The sequence below is a fragment of the Macaca thibetana genome, chromosome 13 (assembly GCF_024542745.1).
Source record: "Macaca thibetana thibetana isolate TM-01 chromosome 13, ASM2454274v1, whole genome shotgun sequence".
NCBI classification, from domain to species: Eukaryota; Metazoa; Chordata; class Mammalia; order Primates; family Cercopithecidae; genus Macaca; species Macaca thibetana.
In genome coordinates, this window is record NC_065590.1 from 249,960 (window position 1) to 273,114 (window position 23,155).

Here is a 23,155-nt window from a genome sequence, read left to right on the forward strand (position 1 = left end):
GGAGCGTGGTGGTCAAAACGCTCCAAAATATTCCCAGAAAGGCATCGCAGAGGCCTGTTCCCCCAGGGCCGCCACATGCCACAAGCTTGGGCCCAGCCGCTGCGCTTGCTCCCTGTAAGGATGTCACAGCCAGAGGGCCCTGGTGGACTGGGAGACCCCGCCTCCGGTGGGGACCACCAGTTTCCTCCCGCTAGGATGGAGAGTGTGGCCTGTGGTGCTGGCGGGACTCATAGCAGACCACCTGGGAGAACAGGCAGACTCAGATCGGCAGGGCAGCCCTCCCTGCCACGTTGGACGAGGAGAGTCCGTTCGGCAGAGGAGGCCGACGCCGCCCCAGAGAGAGGGTCTGAGACAGACATGGGGCCCTCGACGGATTTCCCGTTCCAGGCTCTGAGCCCTCCTGAGGGCCCTTGGACTCCAAAAGTGCGCTTGTGTCTCTATAATAAATGCTCACGTTTCAAATCCTTCCGCTGACCTAAGTGGGTTTTCATTCTTGCCATCAAAAATGGTGACTAAGACGGTGGCCGTGCCGTAGCCCTGATGGTCTGGTAAGTGGGTCTCTGTCCCCTTGAATTGGTTTAACACTCATTCCCAGGGAATGGCATGGATAGCAGAGGCAAGAAAGAAGAGGGGCCTGACTTCTTGCCTGAGGTTTCCCTGAGAGTGTCTGAGCTTCTTGCCGGCCTGTTCCCAGTGTGGCTGCGTGAGGCAGCCAGAGGGGCCCAGGGGCTTTCTGGAGGGCAGAGTTCCTCCCCTTGCTGAGGTCTCCACCTCTGCCCCGTCTTCCCCACCTTGGGGCTGTGGGGTTCCGGGAACATCGATCTTCTGGAGATGGTGAGTCAGGGTGAGCACGTGGCCCCAGGAGATGTTTCCAGGGCAACCGGGAGCAGCTTCTCCTGGTCAACCAAAGAATTCCCCATGGAGGTCAGAGGGTGCGGGGGTCAGCAGGAGCAGAGAAAGTGCAGGTATACCCAGAAAGATGGGAGGAAAAGGAGGGTCCAGGACCACCTTGGCCTCCCGTCCCCACTTCCAGAAGCTCTCCAGCTGGGTGACCTGCCCACCGCCAAGGCCCTTAGTGGCTGCCGCAGGGGCACCCATGCTTGTGAACAGTCGTCACCCGCCTGCGTGCTGGGCTTTTCCAGGGAATTCAGGGAGAGCAGTGGCTTCCTCGCCTCCTCTGCCCAGCTCCAAGGCTGGATCCTGAACCCCACCTGCTCTCCCATGCAGGGCTGGGGGTGGGAGGAGGCAGGGGCTGACCGGCGGGTCTGATGATAAATTGTTTATCAGGATCCCGCTGGGAAAGGGGAGCTGTCGTGTCCGCTCCTGGCTTGGCTGCTAACTCAGAATAGTCCTTTCTTCCATGCATCTATTTCTCCGTCCGTTCAACAGGCAGATTCAGCATCTTCATCCGGCCCTGGGCTGAGGAAGAGGCTTGGTATGTTTTTGTTTATCCCAGGGGAAATCTTATCTTCAAACCACAGTGTTTTTACCATACACACAAATAAAAACAATAGCAGTAGCCAATGATTGGCTTAATTAGGACAATAATGGAGAAGAGAGAGAGGGTGGGAGTGGAGCACCTGGAGCCAAAGCGCTTATTTCCCAAGTCCCCGAGGGCTTTCAGCGCTAACCAGGAAGCTGGGACCTGAATCCCCCACCGCTGGTGCGCTGGAGTCAGAAGATACAGAAACGCCTAAGAGGCAGGTACTCGGGTGAGGGCTGTGTGCATCTTGCTGCTGATGGGGGCATTAGAAAACCATCCCAGGGGAAAGCGTTCTTTTTAACAGCCTAAATTGGAGGGAGAAGGAGAAGGGAGAAGCGGTGAGGCCCTGGAGAGACCAGCTCTTCCTCAATGCAGCCTCTGGGGAACCAGGAGCCCCCAACATAGATACTGGGCTCAGGTGACTCGGGAGGAAGGGCTGTGGGCGGGCCTAGGTGGGCACAGCCTGCACTGAGCTTCACAACACGGTCATAGGCAGTGTGGCCAGGGGCCTCTCTGCACATGCTGGGGTCGGAGCCCCACAGGAGGAGCTGGCCCTGGACCCTCCCTGGGGTCCACAGCCTGCTCCCACCAGACCTAGGGTGCCAGGACACCCCTAGACTATTCTTCACTGTATCCCTGATCCTCACCTCTGAATCACCCTTTGATGAGGCCCCACTTCCTGTGTCTCCCCACTGTTAACTGGACTATGCCTTCTACCACTGTGTTCTCTCGTCCCCTGGCTCTGAGAAAGCCGCAGAGGCAGCAATGGGGGGTATAAGAGCTCTCCTGCGGGCTCAGCCCTGATTCACAGGTAAGGCCCCAATTGCCTGATAACCCTACCAGAGACAGCCAGACATCCCTGAGCCACTCACCCACCCTGCAGACCATCCTGAACTATTGCCCTGGGCTGAGCTTGGGGATCCTGGGAGCCACGGAGCCAGCCCTTTTCTCCAAGGCTCCCAGTCAGGGGCAAGGAGCTGCCGTGGAAACTCACAGGCTTCGATTACTTATGTAAATACGAGTAACACACGTTTAGTGCACAGCAATGAGGAAGTACACGTGAGCAAAAGAGAATGAAAAATTGCCGGCAACCCCACTGAAAAATGACTGCCGTTTACTGCATGTACTGGTCTGTAATCTTCTTTTTTTTTTTTTTTTTTGTAGAGATGGGGTCTCGCTCTGTCACCCAGGCTGGATTGCAGTGGCACAATCTTGGCTCACTGCAAGCTCCACCTCCCGGGTTCATGCCATTCTCCTGCCTCAGCCTCCTCAGTACCTGGGACTACAGGCGCCCGCCACCACGCCCGGCTAATTTTTTTTTTTTTTTTGTATTTTTAGTAGAGACGGGGTTTCACGGTGTTAGCCAGGATGGTCTCCATCTCCTGACCTCGTGATCCGCCCATCTCAGCCTCCCATCTGGTCTGTAATCTTCTATGTGTGGAAATGATCACCGTTTTACACCTTTACTGCGTGTGCTGGCCTGTAATCTGCTATTTGCACTTACGAGTGCATGTGAGTATTTTTCAGTCACAAGAGACATTTCCACAGCACGTTCCTTAGCAACTGCCCAGTGTGTGATGTAAGAGGCTCATTTTGCCAGTTCCTCAGTGGTGGCTTTCAGGACTGTTTCTGATTCCCTCCAGCCCTTCAGTGAATTTTCCCCATGGCCTGCTCAGCTGCAGGCGACTTTCTGGGCATTGGGCATACAGCTGTTCACAAAACAGAGATCTGTGCCAACACATTTCTGGTCATATCCTATCAGTTCTTTCAACTGCTGACTGGATGAGGTACGCCAGGCCAAAGGGCACACCTCGGATTTGCCCTCCCAAAGGCCTGTGCCCGTCAGGGTGGGCCTGTGTTCCGGATCGGCCCGGCAGTGGGCACCGGGCATGACCTGCAGGGACAGCGCAGGTTCCAGATGAAGCAGGGAGAGCAAGCCTGGGTCTTGGCCCTGTGTGCCTGGTCTTATGACCATTTTGGCCAGGGCTTCACCAAGCAGCTGTTTTCCCAGCTCCCAGACTGGGCTGCTGGAGCTGGGCATGGAACAGAATATTTGAAATGGGGCCACTCTAGGCAATCCCAAGCTGCTGAGGTACCTTTTGGACCCAGCTCAAGGCAGCCGTTGCCTGCAAGGATCTGGGTGGTGGGGAGCCCAGGCTTCCACCCAAGGCCACCAAGGGCGGTCCCAGCCTGGCCCTGCCCCTACCCTGTGCCTCCACCCCTGCCCTTCCTATGCTCCAAGGCAGGTAGGGAGGCGGGAGGCCAGGTAGCTCAGGAACCCAAACCTGTTGGGCAGGTTTTGAGAGCTGTGGAGAGAGGGACAGAGGCTGGAGAAGGATGCACGGCCTGCCCTGGGCTTGCCTGTTCCCTCCTGAGCCTGAACCTGAGCCCCTTACCTTCCTGACCCCATGAGGCACGCACTGGCGCTGCTGGCTCCCCTGCTGGGCCTGGGCCTGGGGCTGTCCCTGAGTCGGCTGGCAGTGGGGGCCACAGACTGCAAGTCCCTTGGCCCGGCAGAGCCCCTGACATTCACCCCAGCGGCCAGGGCCCGGTGGCTGGCCCCTCGAGTTCGTGCGCCAGGACTCCTGGACTCGCTCTACGGCACCGTGCACCGCTTCCTCTCCGTGGTGCAGCTGAATCCTTTCCCTTCAGGTGAGTGTGCACCTCCCCAGCGAGAGCCTCAGCATTTGGGTCCCCAGCCAGGCTTCCTCTGTCCCCCTCTACCATGAGATGTGCCCAACCTACCAGCAGGCACTGGCCGTCTTCCTGGGGTAGAAGGCGGAGGATCCGGGGCGGGCTCCAGAACCTGCTGTGTGACTGTGGGTAGCCCTCGTTTCCTCTCTGAGCCTCAGGTGCTCTGTCTGTAAAGTGAGGAGGTCACATTAGAAATACATTAGACCTGACTCAGACATCCTCTGAGTCTAGTGGTGCTTGGGTTGGGTGGTCCAGGAGTGGCTGGAGGACCCTCCCAGTTTTGTCCCTTGCTGCTTGAGGGGAAGAACTGCCAGGCCAGGCCCCTTCTCCGCCTTTGCCCAGGCTCAGGACTGACCTGTAGGGTCCAGGAGGAGAGGTCTGCAGCCTCTCCTCTCTCACCCTCCTGTAGCAGTGCTGAGGTCAGGGCAGGATGGCGCAGGGCTGCGGTGATGCAGCCTCCTGCGAGGGTGCCATGGTGGTGGCAGGAGCCCTGCCTCAGAGCCACTTTGCCCTGGCAGTGGGGAGAGGACGGACACGGGGCAGGGCGGTGGCTGCCCCCAAATCCTCAGCTTGGCTCTTTCCGGTAGAGTTGGTAAAGGCCCTGCTGAATGAGCTGGCCTCCGTGAAGGTGAATGAGGTGAGCAAGCTGGGGAAAGGTGCTGGGGGAGGGAGTTCCGGGGTGAGCAGCAGGATGGGAGCAGAAAAGCCCCCAGTCCGCTCAGTCCACCAGGCGGGGGCTCGGGCATCCTCGCCCCTCCTCTGTGGGCCCTGCCATCCGCAGACCTGGATGCAAACCACAGCTCTGCCATTTACTGGCAATGAGGTTTGCAGGGAGCTGGAACTTCCTGAACTTCAGCTTCCTCCCGTGTAAGATGGTGATGAGCAGTAAGAATGCGGTCGCCTCTGGGACGCGTTGCATGAGATGCAGGCCATGCCCCCGACAGCACTCCCGCCCCTTCTGGTTTCCCTCTGGACTCCGGCAGAAGCCAGGGCTGGGCAGTGGGGGTCGGGTCGCCCCTCATGCCCTGCCGCCTGCCCAGGTGGTGCGGTACGAGGCGGGCTACGTGGTGTGCGCCGTGGTCGCGGGCCTCTACCTGCTGCTGATGCCCACTGCCGGGCTTTGCTTCTGCTGCTGCCGCTGCCACCGGCGCTGCGGGGGGCGAGTGAAGACAGAGCACAAGGCGCTGGCCTGTGAGTGTGCGGCCCTCATGGTCTTCCTGCTGCTGACCACCCTCTTGCTGCTGTAAGGCACTGCCCAGAGCCCAGGCGGGGCGGGCGGTGGCCCCAGGCTCCCTCTTACCCCGCAAGCACCTCCCTCCTCCCTCCATTCCCACAGGATTGGTGTGGTCTGTGCCTTAGTCACCAACCAGCGCACGCATGAACAGATGGGCCCCAGCGTGGAGGCTGTGCCTGAGACCCTGCTTAGCCTCCGAGGCCTGGTCTCTGATGTCCCCCAAGTGAGCACTGTTACCCCTCACCCACATGTGCCCCTGTGAGCACCGGGCCCGGGCAGGACAGAGCTGAGTGGGCTCTCGCTGGCCCATCAGCAGTGCATCTGAAAGCCGCCTCCTGTCCCGCCTTGCCTGAGAGTCCACCACCCTCAGGGCGGATGCCATAGGGGCAGGGAAGGGGCCAGGGACAGATGGGGGTCAGGACTTCGGGTGACCAGGAAGGGCAGCCTCAGGGCCTTGTGTTTGCCTAGGAGCTGCAGGCCGTGGCACAGCAGTTCTCCCTGCCCCAGGAGCGCGTCTCGGAGGAGCTGGATGGTGAGGGTCTCGGGGGCTGGCAGGTGGGCCGGCTGCAGGGCCCCTGCTCGGGTGCCTCGGTGGGGGCCTCTCACTCCCTCATTCTGGACCCCACCTGGGAACAGGCTGGTAGAGGTGGGGATCAGGCCGGCTGGAGAGCAAGAGTGGCCACCACTCAGCTGCTGGAGGAAGAAGCGTGTTGCCCCTCCTCCACTCCCCTCCACCCGCCGGCTTCTGCAGAGCCCGGTGGGGCCTGGGGAAGCAGGATGGGAATGGGGAGGCCCCTCCATCCTTGGGGCCTCACCCTGCAGACTGCCATGTGCCCTGCAGGTGTCGGTGTGAGCATTGGGAGCGCGGTCCACACCCAGCTCAGGAGCGCCGTGTACCCCTTGCTGGCGGCCGTGGGCAGTTTAGGCCAGGGTGAGCTGAAGCCGCCCCTGGATAATGTGGAGCCCAGCGGGTGTCCTCCTGGGAACGGTCCCACCTGCCCCCAGCCCTGGATTTCCTGAGCCGCCTCTGCCCCACCTATACTTCCCCATCGCTGTACCCCAGGATCCAGCCCCCCTCCTCTGGCTTGACGTACCCAGGGGCAGTTTCCACTGTAGGCAGGAGGTCAATGATTTGCAGGTCCCTTTGGCTGGGGGAGGGGAGTTCTGGGATGCCTATGGGGGCCACCGTTCACGCTGGGTGTGGGTCTCTCAGCCCTGCAGGTCTCCATGCACCACCTGCAGGCCCTGAACGCTACAGTGGTGGAGCTGCAGGCCGGGCAGCAGGACCTGGAGTCAGCCCTCCAGGAACAACGGGACCGCCTCCTCCAGCTGCTGCAGGAGGCCGGGTGCCAGGGAGACTGTGCAGGGGCCCTGAGCCGGGCCCACGCCCTGGAGCTGGGTGCTGACTTCAGCCAGGTGCAGACCCAGGACAGAGTCCTCTTAAAGTCACAGAGGGCCGGCCACCTGCCGCTCCTGGGATCCGGCAAATTCCCAGTCCCCTTCCCCCATGTTCCTCCCTTGCCCCACCCACCCGGGGTTAATGCCGGTCATCCTGGCTGTGGGTGGAGTGCTCCCCGGGCCGCGCCCTCTGCGTGAGCTTCACGTGTGTGAGCTCCTTGAGTTCTGGCTGCGGCCAGGGGCAGTGGGAGCCATGACAGTCCCCATTTTACACTTGAGGACATTGGGGTTCAGAGGCACCTGCCCCCTGCGTCCACCCTCAGGGATCCCCTTCAGGCTTCTCCTTGAACTTTGTAACAACCCACCTTCCCCCATTTCAGGTGCCCTCTGTGGACCATGTCCTGCACCGGCTGAAGGGAGTCCCCGAGGCCAACTTCTCCAGCATGGTCCAGGAGGTGAGACCGCCTGGTCTGCCTGATTCCTCCCTCACCTGCCAAGTGAGGGCCTCCATTTCCCCCTTTTGGGCAGGAACCCAGTTGAACCTAAGACTTGGGGCCCCACTCACCACACAGCACCCTGGGCAGGGGACTCCCGACGACCACCCTTGGTGTGCACACAGTCTGTGCTCGGAAGGGAGAGCTGGGACCTTTAAGGCAGCAGGCGTCTGGGGTGGCAAGGGAGCAGTGCCCAACCTGAGCCCAGGGGGCAGGCGGCTCCCTCGGGTGGAGATGGGCCAAGGGGGAGGACTCGGTGTTGTGAGTCAGCGCCCAGGACCCAGGACCTGGAGCTGGGGAAATGGTGAGTCAGCTGTGCTGGGTGGCTGGAGTGGAAGGTTCCAGAAGGAAGGAAGTCAGAGCCGAAGCTGGAAGGGTGGACTGGGGCTGTATCTTCAGGAGCTAGACCTGGCAGTTGTGTGGAGGACAGCTGAGAGTTCACTGCAGTGGTGGGAGAGGGATGGGGGTAGGAAGAAGAGGTCCGGGAGGAACAACCTTTTAGAAGTTGAGTCAGGCTGGGCCAAGGGAGGGGAGAGGAGGGCAGTGACCAAGAGAAAAGAGGGAAGCTGGGAGCACTGAGGGGGGCCCTCCCTCTAGGCCTGGTGAGTCTCCCAAGAGGGAACACTGGGCAGAGATGGGGAGGCCCATCCCTACTTGGTTCCTGCAGGAGAACAGCACCTTCAACGCCCTTCCAACCCTGGCTGCCATGCAGACGTCCAGCGTGGTGCAAGGTTAGGCCGCAAGGGTCAGAGGCAGCTGCCAGGCACAGCTTCCCGCCCCACCCCTACCAGAGAGGCCTGTTGAGAGAGGACTGGGGTGGCGGGGGACTGTCCTCCCTCTGTGGTTCCCAGATGTTCTTCCTGCCCGCTTGTCGTGTTCCTGGGCCCCAGGGTGCCCTCCGCATCCCACAAGTCCCCGCTACTTTGGGCAGAGCTGAAGAAGGCAGTGGCCCAGCAGCCGGAAGGGTTGAGGACACTGGCTGAAGGGTTCCCAGGCTCAGAGGCAGCTTCCCGCTGGGCCCAGGCACTGCAGGAGGTGGAGGAGAGCAGCCGCCCCTACCTGCAGGAGGTGCAGAGATACGAGACCTACAGGTGCTGGGCACCCGCAGGGTGGGGTGGGGCGGGCAGCCCAGCCTCTATGCCACCCTGACATCCTGAGCCCCATTCCCAGCCCTTATCAGCCCCTGACTATACTGAGCCTCTGTGTTTGTTTGTTTGTTTGAGATGGAGTCTCACTCTGTCACCCAGGCCGGAGTGCAGTGGTGCAATCTCCGCTCACTGCAAGCTCCGCCACCCGGGTTCAAGCGATTCTCCTGCCTCAGCCTCCCAAGTAGCTGGCACTACAGGCACCCGCCACCACGCCCAGCTAATGTTTGCATTTTTAGTAGAGACAGGGTTTCACCATGTTGGCCAGGACGGTCTCTATCTCTTGACCTCGTGATCCGCCCGCCTCAGCCTCCCAAAGTGCTGGGATTACAGGCGTGAGCCACCGCGCCCGGCTGCCTCTGCATATTTTTAAGCCAAGACCCCTGACTCCACAGGCTTCCAAGTCCCTACCAGGCTGTGTGCCCTCGGAACCTGAGCCTGGAGATGACACAAGAGCAGTAGGGCCTCAGGAAGGGTCTGTATCTGCATTTCTGAAGCCCCGGCCTTGGGGTTAGCGGCCACACCCAGCCACCAGGTCCCACACCTGTCCATCTTGGTGCCAGCCGCCTGCCTTCTTAGTGACACCCGTGTCCTCTCTGTGGCAGGTGGATCGTGGGCTGCGTGCTGTGCTCCGTGGTCCTGCTCGTGGCGCTCTGCAACCTGCTGGGCCTCAATCTGGGCATCTGGGGCCTATCTGCCAGGGAGGACCCCAGCCAGCCAGAAGCCAAGGGCGAAGGTGGAGCCCACTTCCTCATGGCGTAAGAGAGGGCTGGGAGAGGGGCAGGGTCCCCCCTTACAGGGCTGGCCGATTACTCTCGCTCCTGAGCACAGCTCCCGTGGCTGCCAGTGTCATCATCTGAATAAAGGGGTTGAACCAGAGCAGGAATGGCCAACAAGGAGCTCTTGCCTCCTACAGCAGGGGCAACTGCCATAGCATCTAATGGGCACTCCTTCCCCTGAGTCAGACACAGCCTAGAGTCCTCACCCCAGCTTCCAGGCGGCCCCCACCACCAATAGGCAACAGCACCAGAGGTGGAATCTGTTTGCCAGCCCCAGACTAGACGGTCTCTAAGGCCAAGGCTGCCACATACAGTTGTACAGGCTGTTCACTGAACAAGAGTGCCTGGCTAAAGAGGTAAGTGGGGGCTGAAATCCACCCCCCGTTTTACTTTCCAAGCCTCACAGCCTGACGTAGGGCTGTGCCTACCTCATAAGCCCTTCGAGCCTCCTGGTCTAAGATCTTTACTCCTCAGGCTCTTCCCTGTCAGCAGGTCATGCCTGGCCGTGCCAGGTGACCCTTTTGAGTGCTGGGTCCTGGAGCAGGTCACCTCCATGGGCCCCAGGCACAAAAGTCAGCAGTCTTGGCTCTTTGGGTTTTGTTTTGTTTTTTGTTTTGTTTGTTGTTGTTGTGACAGGGTCTTGCTCTGTCACCCAGGACGGAGTGCAGTGACACCATCATGGCTCACTATAGCCTCAACCTCCCAGGCTCAAGTGATTCTCATGCCTCAGCCTCCCGAGTAGTTGGGACTACAGGCGTGTGCCACCACGCCCAGCTAATTTAAAAAATTTTTTTTTTTTTTTTTTTTTTTTTTTTTTTTTGAGACGGAGTCTGGCTCTGTCGCCCAGGCTGGAGTGCAGTGGCCGGATCTCAGCTCACTGCAAGCTCCGCCTCCCAGGTTCACGCCATTCTCCCACCTCAGCCTCCCGAGTAGCTGGGACTACAGGCGCCCGCCACCTCGCCCGGCTAGTTTTTTGTATTTTTTTAGTAGAAACGAGGTTTCACCATGTTAGCCAGGATAGTCTCGATCTCCTGACCTCGTGATCCACCCGTCTCGGCCTCCCAAAGTGCTGGGATTACAGGCTTGAGCCACCGCGCCCGGCCTAATTTTTAAAATTTTGTAGAGACAAAGTCTCACTCTATTGCCCAGGCTGGACTCAAGCTATCCTCCCACCTCAACCTCCCAAAGTGCTGGGATTATAGATGTGAGCCCAGCTAGTCCTGGCTCTTTGAACAAAACAGCTGTTCTCTCCTCTAGGCTGCCAGGGCCAGCCCGGGCACCAGGCACAGGGTGGGGATGGGGTGAAGGTGAGACCGGGACAGTCAGGAATTCTGGGTTCTCCCTCCTCCCCGGGAGGCCAAGTCCTCCAAGCTCCTCTCCTCTGAAGGCTCTGTCCTGGGGCCAACTGGCTGAGCAGGCTGGCCCTGGGGTGCGGGTGGGACAGAGGGTATGGTCAGGGCGGCCAGTCCCTGCTGTCCCTCAGTCCTGCCTCTCGCCTTCCACAGAGGCGTGGGCCTCAGCTTCCTCTTTGCTGCCCCCCTCATCCTCCTGGTGTTTGCCACCTTCCTGGTGGGCGGCAACGTGCAGACGCTGGTGTGCCAGAGCTGGGAGAGCGGCGAGCTCTTTGAGGTAGGCCCATCTCTGCTCACAGGCCCTCCTGGGGAGGGAGGTGGGGGCATATGGGCAGACAGGAGGGTTGGGGGAAAGTGGTGGTCGGGGGTAAGAGGGAGAGAGGGAGGGGAGAAGTGAGACAGACATGGCCAAAAAAAGAGACAGGAACCCGCCAGTGGACGGTGGAGGGAGAGTCCCTGAGATGCTGCCCAGGCCCCAGGGCAGGGACCTGAGAGATGGCACCCTGACCCATGCCCTCTCATCTCCTAACACTGTCTGGGAGCCGGCGCCCTGGTGCCCGGTGAGCTGCAATGCTGGACTGGGTTCTCTGCAGAAGATCGGGCCGGCCTCCCCTCCTAGGGATTCGTGGGAAGAGCCCCTGTAAGGATTTAGGGTCCAGAGGTCACCAGAGTTAGAGGCCAGGTGTGAGCTGGGCTGAGGGGATGTTTCCTACCCCTCGTCTCTGCTGTGCCACGGCGGCACAGCGCCAGGCCCTAGGGGACCCGGCTGGCTTTGCCCCCACCCCGCTCTGTGCCCACTTCTCACTGCCCCATCTCCAGTTTGCAGACACCCCAGGGAACCTGCCCCCGTCCATGAACCCGTCGCACCTTCTTGGCCTGAGGAAGAACATCAGCATCCACCAAGCTTATCGGTGAGCGGACAGCCTGGCGGAGCTGGAGACTGGGGAAGGAAGGAGACCGGTGTCCCTCAGGGGACCGGCCCTCCCGCCACCCCCAAGGCTCATCGTCTGCACCCCTCACTCCTCCTCAGGCAGTGCAAGGAAGGGGCAGCGCTCTGGACAGTCCTGCAGCTCAATGACTCCTACAACCTGGAGGAGCATCTGGATATCAGCCAGGTGAGAGAACGTTTCGGGAACTGTGAGGAGCCCTCCTCAGATCCCCTCCTCCGGTCTTTTTGCCTCTGTGGAGGCACCGTCTCTTTGAACCCAGGAGACCCAAGAAGTCTGTGTGAGCGATTAAGGTGCCCGAGGGCAGAGGCCCAGTCACCAGCTCTGGGGAAGGTTCCGGGTGTGTGGGTGGGTCCGTGTGCACCTGGAGGCTATGTCCAGCCCCGAGCACAGCCAAGGTGGCAGCAGGAAAAGCTGGTGACAATGAGCAGGAGGACGGGGGGCACACGTGTCCTGACTGAGGACAGGCATTGGCCGGGATGCTCCACTTGGGAGGGGGAGGCTGGGGAAGGACGTGGCAGTGACACGGACGGCGGTGGGTCTGGCTGACGCTGGGGGAGGGCCTGCCAAGCTCACGGGGTGGGAGGTGGCGGCGGCAGGATTCCACCCCCAGGCTGACAAACCAGCCTCTTCCTGGAACCTCTGGGCTCTGCTGGGACTTGGTGTGCAGAGCTGGAGACGCTCGCCGATGTTGGCGAGAGACTGTTCTAGAACGAAGGCAAGGAAGGGCTGTTTCACAAGAGGGATGGACGTTGAGAACGGGATTCTCATGGTGCACAGAAGCCAGAAGACATTCCCTCCTCGACTTCCAGGCTCCTAAACACATGCTGGGGAAACCCCCCATCCCCGGCCCCGGTGCCCCTCTCCCTCCCCAGACACAGAGCATGCTAACTCCTGATTTTGCATCGTCCCGGGAAACCCTTCCAACCCCTGGATCAACCAACCAGCCTCGGCCCACGGATGGCACAGCCACATGGCCCAGTCCCAACTCTGTGTCTTGAACTACACAACCTGGGACAGTCATGCAGCTCACTCCTCCTTCCGCATCTTTAACCAGACAGGAGGCCGCTGGAGCAGACGATATCTCAGTGCTAGGCTGAGACACTGCCCTGTGGAGGAAGGCTGGCCAGGGAGGGAGGGATGAACCAGGGCCCTGGGCAGAGGAGCCCCCATCCCCTGCTGGCGGGAAGCCATGGCTCTCGAGGGGAGGAGTCCTGGGCTTTGGATTCGGATGCACTGGGCAGTCCTTTGAGGCCACCTGACAACGCACCCAAAATGGTTGTAAGAATCCTCGTCCTCAAAGGAGATATGGATGGGTACGCAGACATGAGTAGGACACAGGGCTTTCCAGAGCACGGGGAGGGCACCACGCACCTCCCCACTTCTCGTGAAGCTGCTGCCACTGATGCCTGAGACACGGCCCGAAGGCCCCCACCCGAGACGGCCAGGCCTTTTCCCCTCCAGGAGAAGGCAGCCTGGAGGGATGCGGGGAGGAGAGCCAAGCTGGGCCACAGTCTCTAACCAGCTGTGTAACCTTGGCAAGTGGACGCTCCACTCTAACCTCAGTTTCTCATCTGTTAAACACTCAGGCTGCATTTTATGACGTCTAAATCTCTTCCAGTGATAGTAGGAAAATGCTGAGGCTCTTTCCTGAAAATGCAGTTGCGTGCATTCATTCATTCATTCATTCATTCACTCATTCACACAACTAACAAACTTGTACCCTTCCCATGTATGAGCCTCTGAGTTAGATGCTGGGGGTTGGGGGCAGAACAGGCAGGCAAAGCCCCGCTCTCGTGGAGCTGACAGCAATGAACAATTAACTTACAAGTAACATCATTTCAGAGCAACAAGCGCTTTGAAGGCCTCGACACAGCTGACGGGATAAAGAGGGGATGGGAGAGCTATTTTATTTCGGGTGGCCAGGGAAGGTCTGTGTCTTGGCCCAGAAGCCAGATAGGCACTGGAGGAAGGCCAGGTCTTGGCATTTGGGACAAGGGCCTACAGGGAGCCTGTCTGGGGCTTGGGGTGTCCAGGGCAGGGGGCCCTGAGGGCCTGCCATGTGAGTCTGTTCTTGCGTTGCTATAGAGGGATACCTGAGGCTGGACATGGTGGCTCACGCCTGTAATCCCAGGACTTTGGGAAGCTGAGGTGGAAGGATTACTTGAGCCTAGGAGTTCAAGACCAGCCTAGGCAACATGAGGAGACCTCCTCTATACAATTTTTTTTTAAAGCCAGGTGTGGTGTTTTGCACCTGTGGTCCCAGCTACTCGAGAGGCTGAGGTGGGAGGATCACTGGGACCCAGGAGGTCCTGGCTTCAGTGGGCTGTGTTTGTGCTATTACCCTCCAGCCTGGGCAACAGAGCAAGACCCTGTCCCCTCCCCCAACCAAAAATTAAAAAAAGCAACACCTGAGGCTGCATAATTTATAAAGAAAAGAGGTTTCAGTGCAGGCTGTACAGGAAGCGTGGCACCAGCACCCGTTTCTGGGGAGGCCTCAGGGAGCTTCCACTCATGGCGGAAGGCCGAGGGGAGCCAGCGCATCACACAGGGAGGGCGGGAACGAGAGAGCCAGTGCGGAGATGCGAGAGAGGGAACGAGAGAGCCAGCGCGTCACACGGGGAGAGAGCGAACGAGAGAGCCAGTGTGGAGGTGCCACGCTCTTTCAAACAACCAGGTCTCACGTGAACTAACTGGGCAAAATCTCACTCATCACCTGGGCAGCGGCACTAAGGCCTTCGTGAGGGATCCGCCCCCGTGATCTAGTACCTCCCACCAGGCCCACCTCCACCCCCAACACCCGGGGGTCACATTGCAACATGAAATTTGGAGGGGACAAATATCCAGACCATATCGCCTGGTGACCGCCTCGCTTAGGGGAGCATCTCTGGGGTCCTAGCTCAGCAACTGGGCATGACCCCCACCCTGCCCCCACCCTCCCAGTACACCAACAAGCTGTGGCAGGAGTTGCAGAGCCTGAAAGTAGACACACAGAGCCTGGACCTGCTGAGCTCAGCCGCCCGCCGGGACCTGGAGGCCCTGCAGAGCAGCGGGCTCCAGCGCGTCCACTACCCCGACTTCCTCGTACAGGTCAGCGGTGGGCACCTCAGTGGGGCTTCCTCGGCCAGGTGGTGATGGAACGAAGGGGCCCACAGAGGAGCGGGGTGGGCATCTCGCCTTATCCCGGCTCTGGGCTCTTCCACGTTTCCTGGGGCCTCTTCCTGTGGAGGTGTCCCCAGATCATGTGCCCCTGGGCCCGTCCTCCTGCCACCACCCAGGTCACATGGGAATGGACACCCTCTCCCCTAACCCAACAGCGCGTGTCGCTGTTCGTGGTTCTGAACCCACCGCTGCGGCGGACACAGTGGGAAGTCGCCTCTTCCTTGAGTTACACCAGAGGTGCCTTATTTGTTCTTGTTGTTTCTGTCTCATTGGGAAAATGTCTGAAATATTTCACAGTTCCAGGGAAAATCCACTGTGACTCATGCGTCACAAAACCCTTAGCTGGTGTCAGTTCTGTTTGATAAGACGGGATTTGGAGGCTGGGAGCGGGTGGTTGTGGGCCCCACGGGGGCTGGGTTCATCCCTCCTGGCCTCTCCCGTCCACCTGCAGATCCAGAGGCCTGTGGTGAAGACTAGCACGGAGCAGCTGGCCCAGGAGCTGGAAGGACTGGCCCAGGCCCAAGTGAGAGGGAAGCAGGGGCCCCTACTGGGCAGCAGGAGAAACTGGGGGCTTGGGAGGCAGGAGAGGGTGGGAGGATGTGAGGGCAAAGGCAGGGGACTGAGGACCACCACCAGTGAGGCCTGAGGCTCCTGACCCCTGGCTGGGCTGGAGGGTTTTGCAGCATCACTTCTTACTCAAGCTCTGCCACCCACTGGCTGTGTGGCCTTGGGCAAGACATGCAGCGTCTCTGAGCCGGAGCTTCTTCATCTGTTGGGTGGCCTGTCCTCCGTCTCAGAACAGATGAAGTAACTTTCTGGCCTCACGCAGTTGGGCAGGTGTTTCTATGTGTGCCACTGCGGGATTTGCTGGGACAGGGGCTGTGAGGACTTTGGGATGAACGAGATGTCATGGCAGTTGCCCTTGAGGGGAAAAATAGCATTTTATATTTATAGCTATTTAGGGTTTAAAAGTTCTCTTTGAAACATCCCATAGGCCCCGCAACAACCCCACAGGGTGGGCAGAGCCAGGAGCACCCTCAATTTCCGCAGGTGCCCCTGCAGCTCAGGCATGTTCTGTGACTGACAGGGACACCCAGCGAGCTAGAGTGAACTTAGAACTGGGATCTAGGCCCCCCCAAACCCAGATCAGGCCCTGGAGCTTATGGAGGCTTCGGTTTTCTGCCTCTCCCTTCCCCTTGGTATGTCGGAGTGAAAGCCTGGGTGAGGGGTACATGTGTCCTGGGTGGGGCTGTTCTGATTTTTATATCCTTTCAGGGCAATTCTGTGCTGGGGCAGCGGCTGCAGGGGGAGGCCCACGGACTCAGAAACCTTCACCAGGAGAAGGTCGTTCCCCAGCAGAGCCTTGTGGTCAGTTTGCAGGCCCAGGGAGCCTGGGGCCTGGGGGAGGGGAGAGCTGGAGAGGGGACAGTGAAAGGGGAGGGAAGCTCTGAGAATCTGTTCCCTCCCCTCCTCTCCCCTCCCTTCCTCTCCTCTCCCCTCCCCTCCTCTCCCTTCCTCTCCTCTCCCCTCCCCTCCCCTCCCTTCCTCTCCTCTCCCTCCCCTCCCCTCCCTTCCTCTCCTCTCCCCTCCCCTCCCCTCCCTTCCTCTCCTCTCCCCTCCCCTCCTCTCCCTTCCTCTCCTCTCCCCTCTCCCCTCCTCTCCCTTTCTCTCCTCTCCCCTCCCCTCCTCTCCCTTCCTCTCCTCTCCCCTCCCCTCCCCTCCCTTCCTCTCCTCTCCTCTCCCCTCCTCTCCCCTCCCTTCCTCTCCTCTCCCCTCCCCTCCCCTCCCTTCCTCTCCTCTCTCCTCCCCTCTCCTCCCCTCCCCTTCCCTTCCCCTCCCCTAACCAGCCCTGATCTCTTCTCCACAGGCGAAGCTCAACCTCAGCGTCAGGGCCCTGGAGTCCTCTGCCCCGAATCTCCAGGTGGCTGCTGGTGGTGGGGACGTATGGTGGAGCAGGGGGGCTGCAGAGGGAGGCAGGAAGTAGGAGCCCATCTCACTCTGGACCTCAGAGCTCTGCCCAGGTTGTGGGTGGGGTCGGGAGGAAGATGGGGGTGGCGGCAGAGCCTGGGGAATCACCACCCTTGGCCTGTCGGGGCTGAACCCTCTCCTGCTGAGTGTGCCTCGGTGTGTGTTGAATTAATGAATGGATGCGTGAATGTGGGGCACTGAGTTGAGGCTCTCGTCCCCTCCAGCTGGAGACCTCAGATGTCCTAGCCAATGTCACTTACCTGAAAGGAGAGCTGCCTGCCTGGGCCACCAGGATCCTGAGGAATGTGAGTGGTGGGTGGGATGGGGAAGGGGCTTCCCCCGAGACTTCTCCACTCCCAGCTTCTCACCGTGGCTCCCAGGAAAGCTTGGACCGTCCTCAAGTTGCCACGCATGGGAGGTGGCGCGGGCGGGGGGCTTCCGGGACCCCTGGGGCCCAGACCTCCTCTCCTTCCTGCAGGTGAGCGAGTGTTTCCTGGCCCGGGAGATGGGCTACTTCTCCCAATACGTGGCCTGGGTAAGAGAGGAGGTAAGTGGGGCCTCAGAGCAATGACCGATTCCCTGCCCCAGCAGACCAGCTGTTCCCTCTGCTCAGCCCTGCCCCCGCCCCCAGAGCTCCTTGGGGGTGACCCAGGCCTTCAGGATCAAACCCAAACTCCCAAACCTGGCATCTGCACCCCTGCTTGCTGGCCAAGCTCTGCCCACCCCACCTCTGTTGCAGCCCTTCCCTTAGCTGAGTGTGAGCAGGGTTGGCGTTCTCCAAAATGTTTCCTCACACCTGGCCTGCAGGTTCTTCCCTGGGCCGGCCCCTTCCCCAGCTTGTCCAAGGCCAATCCTCAAAGCCCACCTCCCGCTGCAGACCCTTGCTGAACGCAGCCTCTGCAAAGCTGTCTGGACCCCACACTAGGTGGCGGGGGTCTGGGTGTACCCTGAGTGTGTCTGTGTGCCTGTGTGTGTGTGTGTGCACGCATGCACACACACGTGTTGCCTCCCCAGTGAGAGTGGCTTGAAGCACGGTGCTGGGTCGTAGTAGGCCAGGCTGGTGAACAGATGGAAAGGGGAGGGCCAGCGAGGAGCCTGTGGGGTATGTCCCCATCTGTCTGTACCTGCCTCTCTGCATGTGTGTACGAGTGTGCGGTGGCCCCAGTGGTGTCCCCAGGCCTATCTGCGTCCCTGTCAGCCACTCTCCCTGAATTGAATGTGGGTGTGCACCTGTGGGTCCGGGTGTCTCTGTGTCACCTGCCTCGTGTTGGCACCACAGGTGACTCAGCGCATCGCCACCTGCCAGCCCCTCTCCGGAGCCCTGGACAACAGCCGTGTGATCCTGTGTGATATGGTGGCTGACCCCTGGGTGAGTGCCCCAGCTCATCAGGGCTCGTCCCCAAGCCTTCCTGCTCTCAGGGAGGGCCGGGTGAGCAGGGTGTGAAGCCAGGCATGGCCCCTGCCCCGGCTCTGATGACCAGGCAGCTGGGTGGGGCTGGGTACCACGTGGGTTGGTGAGCCGACCTCAAGCCCTGTTGCAGAATGCCTTCTGGTTCTGCCTGGCGTGGTGCACCTTCTTCCTGATCCCCAGCATCATCTTTGCTGTCAAGACCTCCAAATACTTCCATCCTATCCGGAAACGCCTCAGGTGAGGGGCTGCCAGGGCTGCGGGCAGCGTCAGGGGCCAGGGAAGTGTCCTTTCCGCGGCCAGGTCCCTGTCACAGCCCCTCCTGAGGCCTCCCAGGCAGAGGAGGCTCATGGCCGAGCCCTGGAGAGCCAGGAAGTTCTCCCGTACGTCTGCCCCTTACCTTTCTTGCTGTATCCGTTTGGGCACAGATTTGAAGGACCCTTCCCATTCCCCCGAGGGCTTCCGAGGAGAAACCCTCAGGGCTCTGGGTTTGTCCCTGTGTCTGGGCTGAGGGTCTGGGGTGAGGCCATGCTCTCTCTGTCTTCGACGCTGCAGCTCCACCAGCTCTGAGGAGACTCAGCTCTTCCACATCCCCCGGGTTACTTCCCTGAAGCTGTAGGGCCTGTGGGTGAGTTTTCCCCAACGTGCTTAATTGCTCCCTGCCAGGGATTGAGGGAGTGGGGCGGGGAGGGGCTGGGGCCTGGGGTTTCTGGGGCCTCGGAGGGCAGGAAGGCTTGGGGACATGGTGGGGTCTGGGTGTTGGGTGTGGCCCGTCCAGCAGCGGGGCTGACAGCCCTGTTCTCCCCTCCCTCTTCACCCGTTTCCTTCTTAATGCGTGACAGGGTGAGCTGACCCCAAGGCTGCCTGTCCTCCCCTTTGGTTCAGCCTGGGCCACAGGACTTCGGTAGCTCTTGCCCCAGAGCCCAGGCTGGCATCGGGGCTTGGACTGTCCCTAATTCTGGCTTACCTGGCCCGACCTTGCCTGCTCCTGTCCACCTCTTTCTGCTCACGACCCCCATCATTCGCTCTCAGAATCACGTGGGACTTCCGTGCAGCTGCAGAGCCAGCAGGTCCCTCCAGGTGCCACCCCTCACCCCCCTGCTGGTGGCATCCTCACGGGAAAAGCCTGTTCTCCACCTGCTGGAGCCTGGACCCTGGGGTGGGACAGAGGCCTCGTCCAACCCCACTGCCATTCCCGTGTGTCCTCCCCGTGCCAAGCCTCCCTCTGCCCCTCTCTGAGCTCCTCGCCCCCCACCCCATCCTCATCTGGCCTCCCCGCTGGCTCCCACTTCCTGCTTATGCCCTTCCTGGCCCTTTGCTTCCTCCCTTTGTCCCCTCGTCACCATATCCCCACTGCTACCTTGCTGGCCCAGGGGACCGCCCTGCCCAACCAAACCACTCAGGTAACACCACTAATCAGGCAGGGGCACCGTGGCCTAGGTCTGGGCTGGCTGCAGGCCCTGCCTCATGGCCCCTGAGCCCTCCACTGCCCCAGAGCCCTGGGCCCTCTGCAGATCTCATCCTGGATTTAGCCCAGCGGGGTGACGGAGGCCTGTCTGAAGGCCGAGCCTCCCTGCCTGCACCCAGGTTAGAAATGGGGGTACCAGCACTTAGCTCCTCTCTGAGTGCTGGCTCCCGAGGAAGGGACCTGGGGCCTGGGCCACAGTGGGGACTCGCCCTTATCTCTTCAGAAGGAAGCATCTTCCGCAGCCCCCACCCAGCTTTCTTAGGAGTGGTCCGGTGGCCAGAACAGGGTTTTGCACTGCCCCTTCTATCCTGCGCGTGTGGCCGAGGGTCATCCCCAGCCCATCCCTGTGTCAGCCCTGAGTGCTGGACGCTGTGTTCCACAAATGAGGAAGAGGAGAGAGAGAAGAGATGGACAGACCTCAGATCCATTAAAGCGTTCTCACTTCCCTGAGACTTGGTTCTGGGTCCTTAAAACCAGGTTTCCTCGGCTGGGGCCCTGTACACAGTTGGTGTTTAATGAGTGTGTATGGAGAGGAGAGTTCTAAGGTCACCTCTGGCTGCAGGCATCCAGGGGTTATTCCAGCAATATGCAGGTAGGGCGTGCATCCCAGCCTGGGAGCCTGCTGTCAGGAGCAGGCAGACCTAGACTCCTAGCCTGGCTGTGATACGTGCTCGCTCAGCTTCTCCGTTTATAAGATGGGAGAAGAGTCACAGCCTCCGCAAAGAGTTGTGCAAATCAAATGTGATCATTCACGGAAAGCGGCCTGGACAAAACAAAGGCTCAGTAGGTGGAAGCTTCCTGTTGTTATTGTCGTTGTTTGCCATGACTGCTCTGGGCCGGAGGTAGAGCTGGTGTCTGGGCGTGTACAAGGGAAGAGGGAGACAGGCCTCTGTTCAAAGGCAGAAAGTCCTTTCAGATTGTGGTGGGCTGGGTTTCAGGGAGTGTCCGTGTTGTTTGTTTTTGTTTCCTTTTGTTTGTTTGTTTCGAGACAGGGTCTCGCTCTGTCACCCAGGCTGGAGTGTAGGAGTGCAATCTTGGCTCACTGCAACCTCCACCTACTGGGCTTAAGCGATTCTCATGCCTCAGCCTCCCAAATAGCTGGGACTACAGGTGCGTGCCACTATGCCTGGCTAATTTTTGTATTTTTTGTAGAGATGGGGTTTTGCCATGTTGCCCAGGCTGGAAGTATCTATGATTAACTGCATCTTATAAACCAGCTACAAGTTTTCTACTAGAAATTAGAATGGTGCATGCACAATGTATTGTTATCACTGTCAGAAGAGCATCCTTGAATGTAGCGTGACTGCCTCTTTTTTGCCTTTCCTAGAGGGTTTTTTTTTTTTTTTTTTTCGTTACTCATCTGTTGACCTACCTGGGGGAAGTAGCACCCTTGCATTTAAAAAATAAAATTGATGGGATTACAAATGGAATAGAAGCCATTTTTTAAATATTTTCAGTTTTCTTTCAAAATTACCTATTTTATCTTTTATCTATTTGAACATATTAAGCATAGTTACTTTAAAGTTCAGTTAGTCCCTTATATGGAGCCTCCATTAGTCTGTTTCTAGTGCCTGTTGTTTCTCTTGTTTTTTGTTAGTTTTGTCCTGTCTCCTCCCATACTTGGCAATTTTTTTTATTGAGTACAAGTAATTTCAGGTCTGGGATAGAGTTACCTTCCTCTGTGAGGATTATGTTTACATCTGGCAGGTGGCCGGGGATGCAGTGAGTCAGATCTCTTTCATCTACTTGTAGGGAATGAGATGATTTGAGTTACTTTAAGGGCTGGTCTACTTCTGATTCATCCGTATTCATCGGGTGAAGCCCACTGGGGCTCCAACCCGAAGCGTAAGACATTTGCCAGGTAGCCTTCCTGTGGGGGCTTCGCAGTATCTTCTAGAATCCGCAGACCCCCTACAGAAAACGTAGTCCCAGATGCCGTGCGTGTGTCTCCGAGTTGCCTCCTTTTCCTAGATGTTGGCCTTGTAATTCTTCACTGCTTTGTTTCCTTCCCAATACTCTCAATTAGACTTAAATATATATATGTACATATATTTATTAAATAAATAAATACATATAACTTTAAAAGCTGTTCAAAATGCCCGCCACCCTACTCCCCCCCACACACAGAGTTTGAGCAGCTTTTTAAGTTGTCCTGAATTGGGAATTACGTCCAAATTACCCAGTCCACAGTTATTAGAAGTAGTCCTAAAAAATTGACTTTGATGTTCCCCTTATAAACTGGGAAAAAGCTGCCACTGTTTGAATTTGGTGTCCAGAAACTGGGGCCCAGCTAATGGAACACTGTCTTTTGCAAAGGAGTTTTGTTTCGAGAGCGCCACAGTAATACTGGTCACCCGGGGATGGGGTGGCACTCGGCAGTTGGCAGAGAGACAGAAATAGCCACAGAGAAAGATAAATTACCTATTTCTCTGGCTTTTAAAATTCTGGAATCCTGAAATGCTAGTGCTACTTTATATGCAAAACAAAGCCCCTCTGAGGTCAGTCTATTTCTTCTGTCCCACGACAGTCTCTGAGGGAGCAAACTCTCATCTGGTTGAGCAGAGGAAGCTCCAGGAAGTTCCATGGCTGGTTCAGGGTCTCAGAAGTTGAAGCCCAGCCAGGCTTTGGAAGCCGGTCCCCGGGTCCTGGTGGCCCTGGAGGTTTCTTCCTGGAGGCAATGCCAGTTCCCATTCCCTGTGGGCATGCGGGAGCGAGGCCCTATCTCCAAGGCGACTTGAACCAAGTGTCCTTGCTGTCCCTGTAGCAGGGATGACAGACTGGGGGTGCTAGGAGTTCTTCCAGACCCTCCAACCTGGCCCCCCAGCAGAAGGCCTCATGATAGATTCTGCCAAAGAAATGCCAGATGGGCCAGGGTGTCTGAGGTCCCAGGTGGCTGCTCAGGGCGGCTCCAGCTGGCTCGAGGTGTACAAAGGGAGCCACGTGGCCAGGCAAGAGCCTGCTCAACTACCTGAAGGGACAAACACTGTGAGTTAATATTTATTTACTGAGTTCTGAGCATAAGTCAGGAAGCGCTTTCCATGAATTAACTGGGAGGCAGGTGTTGTCATTTACCTGCCCGACAGTTGAGAAAGCTCAGGCAGAGACTGGATGTGGGCGGAGTAGAAAGAGCAACACTCCTCCCAATGAATCAGCGGAGAACAGTGCCACTCAGGTCACATCTGAGTCTTCTGGAATCAGCCCGAGGCCCCGCTCTGGGCGAATGTGGACAGCGTCCCCCTTCCCTGCTCTCCCCGAGCCAGGGCCGTCCATTGCTTCTAGCCTGAGTGCCAGGAACTGAACCAGGAGGCTGGTGGCCAACCTGGTGCACACAGCACCTGCTGCCAGCATAAAGTTCCTTCTCCATGGTCCCAGCCCTTCCTAGCACATGCTGGGTGTGCCCGTCCTTGGGTGGTCCGCACTCATCCGTCTTACAAATGCTGGCCAAGAACTGCAGCTTGGGTGAGGAGGGAGGGAGGGGGTGAGTAGAGGGTGGGGCCCCATCTGAGCCCTTGACCTCTGCCCATGAGTGAAGCAGAATTTAGGGAAGAGGTGGCTGAGCCTCTACCCACACTGAGGGCTGGAGTGGGAGCCAAGGAGTCAGGCGCTGAGGTTAGAGGAGGGAG

General features: G+C 58.9%; 2 protein-coding genes across 4 annotated transcripts in view; one reads left to right on the forward strand and one right to left on the reverse strand.

The window, feature by feature from the left end:
• The window catches only part of MRPS5 (mitochondrial ribosomal protein S5), a 224,724-nt gene that overhangs the window by 170,008 nt on the left and 31,561 nt on the right, over positions 1–23,155 (reverse strand). The window lies entirely within an intron of this gene.
• Positions 955–20,952, forward strand: PROM2 (prominin 2). Of its 3 annotated transcripts, none has more exons than XM_050755081.1 (24): positions 955–4,135; positions 4,765–4,814; positions 5,218–5,420; positions 5,514–5,634; positions 5,880–5,943; positions 6,253–6,342; positions 6,625–6,827; positions 7,190–7,264; positions 7,971–8,034; positions 8,235–8,394; positions 9,054–9,206; positions 10,733–10,856; positions 11,399–11,490; positions 11,610–11,694; positions 14,470–14,616; positions 15,140–15,211; positions 15,964–16,056; positions 16,556–16,609; positions 16,881–16,961; positions 17,135–17,203; positions 17,936–18,025; positions 18,198–18,304; positions 18,620–18,692; positions 18,907–20,952. In XM_050755081.1, the coding sequence occupies exons 1-23, from the start codon at positions 3,892–3,894 to the stop codon at positions 18,681–18,683; spliced, it is 2,505 nt and encodes an 834-aa protein (XP_050611038.1). In that variant the 5' UTR covers positions 955–3,891; the 3' UTR covers positions 18,684–18,692; positions 18,907–20,952. The 3 variants fall into 3 exon arrangements, with proteins under 3 accessions (XP_050611038.1, XP_050611039.1, XP_050611040.1); XM_050755082.1 differs by having other exon boundaries at positions 19,097–20,952; XM_050755083.1 differs by lacking the exons at positions 955–4,135; positions 4,765–4,814 and having other exon boundaries at positions 5,315–5,368.

Bases quoted from the DNA above. Each gene is read 5' to 3' on its own strand.
- PROM2 (XM_050755081.1), top strand. From the start codon at position 3,892: ATGAGGCACGCACTGGCGCTGCTGGCTCCCCTGCTGGGCCTGGGCCTG. The intron at 10,857-11,398 runs GTAGGCCCATCT...CCCCATCTCCAG, and splicing joins AGAGCGGCGAGCTCTTTGAG to TTTGCAGACACCCCAGGGAA. The intron at 18,305-18,619 runs GTGAGGGGCTGC...TCGACGCTGCAG, and splicing joins CCTATCCGGAAACGCCTCAG to CTCCACCAGCTCTGAGGAGA.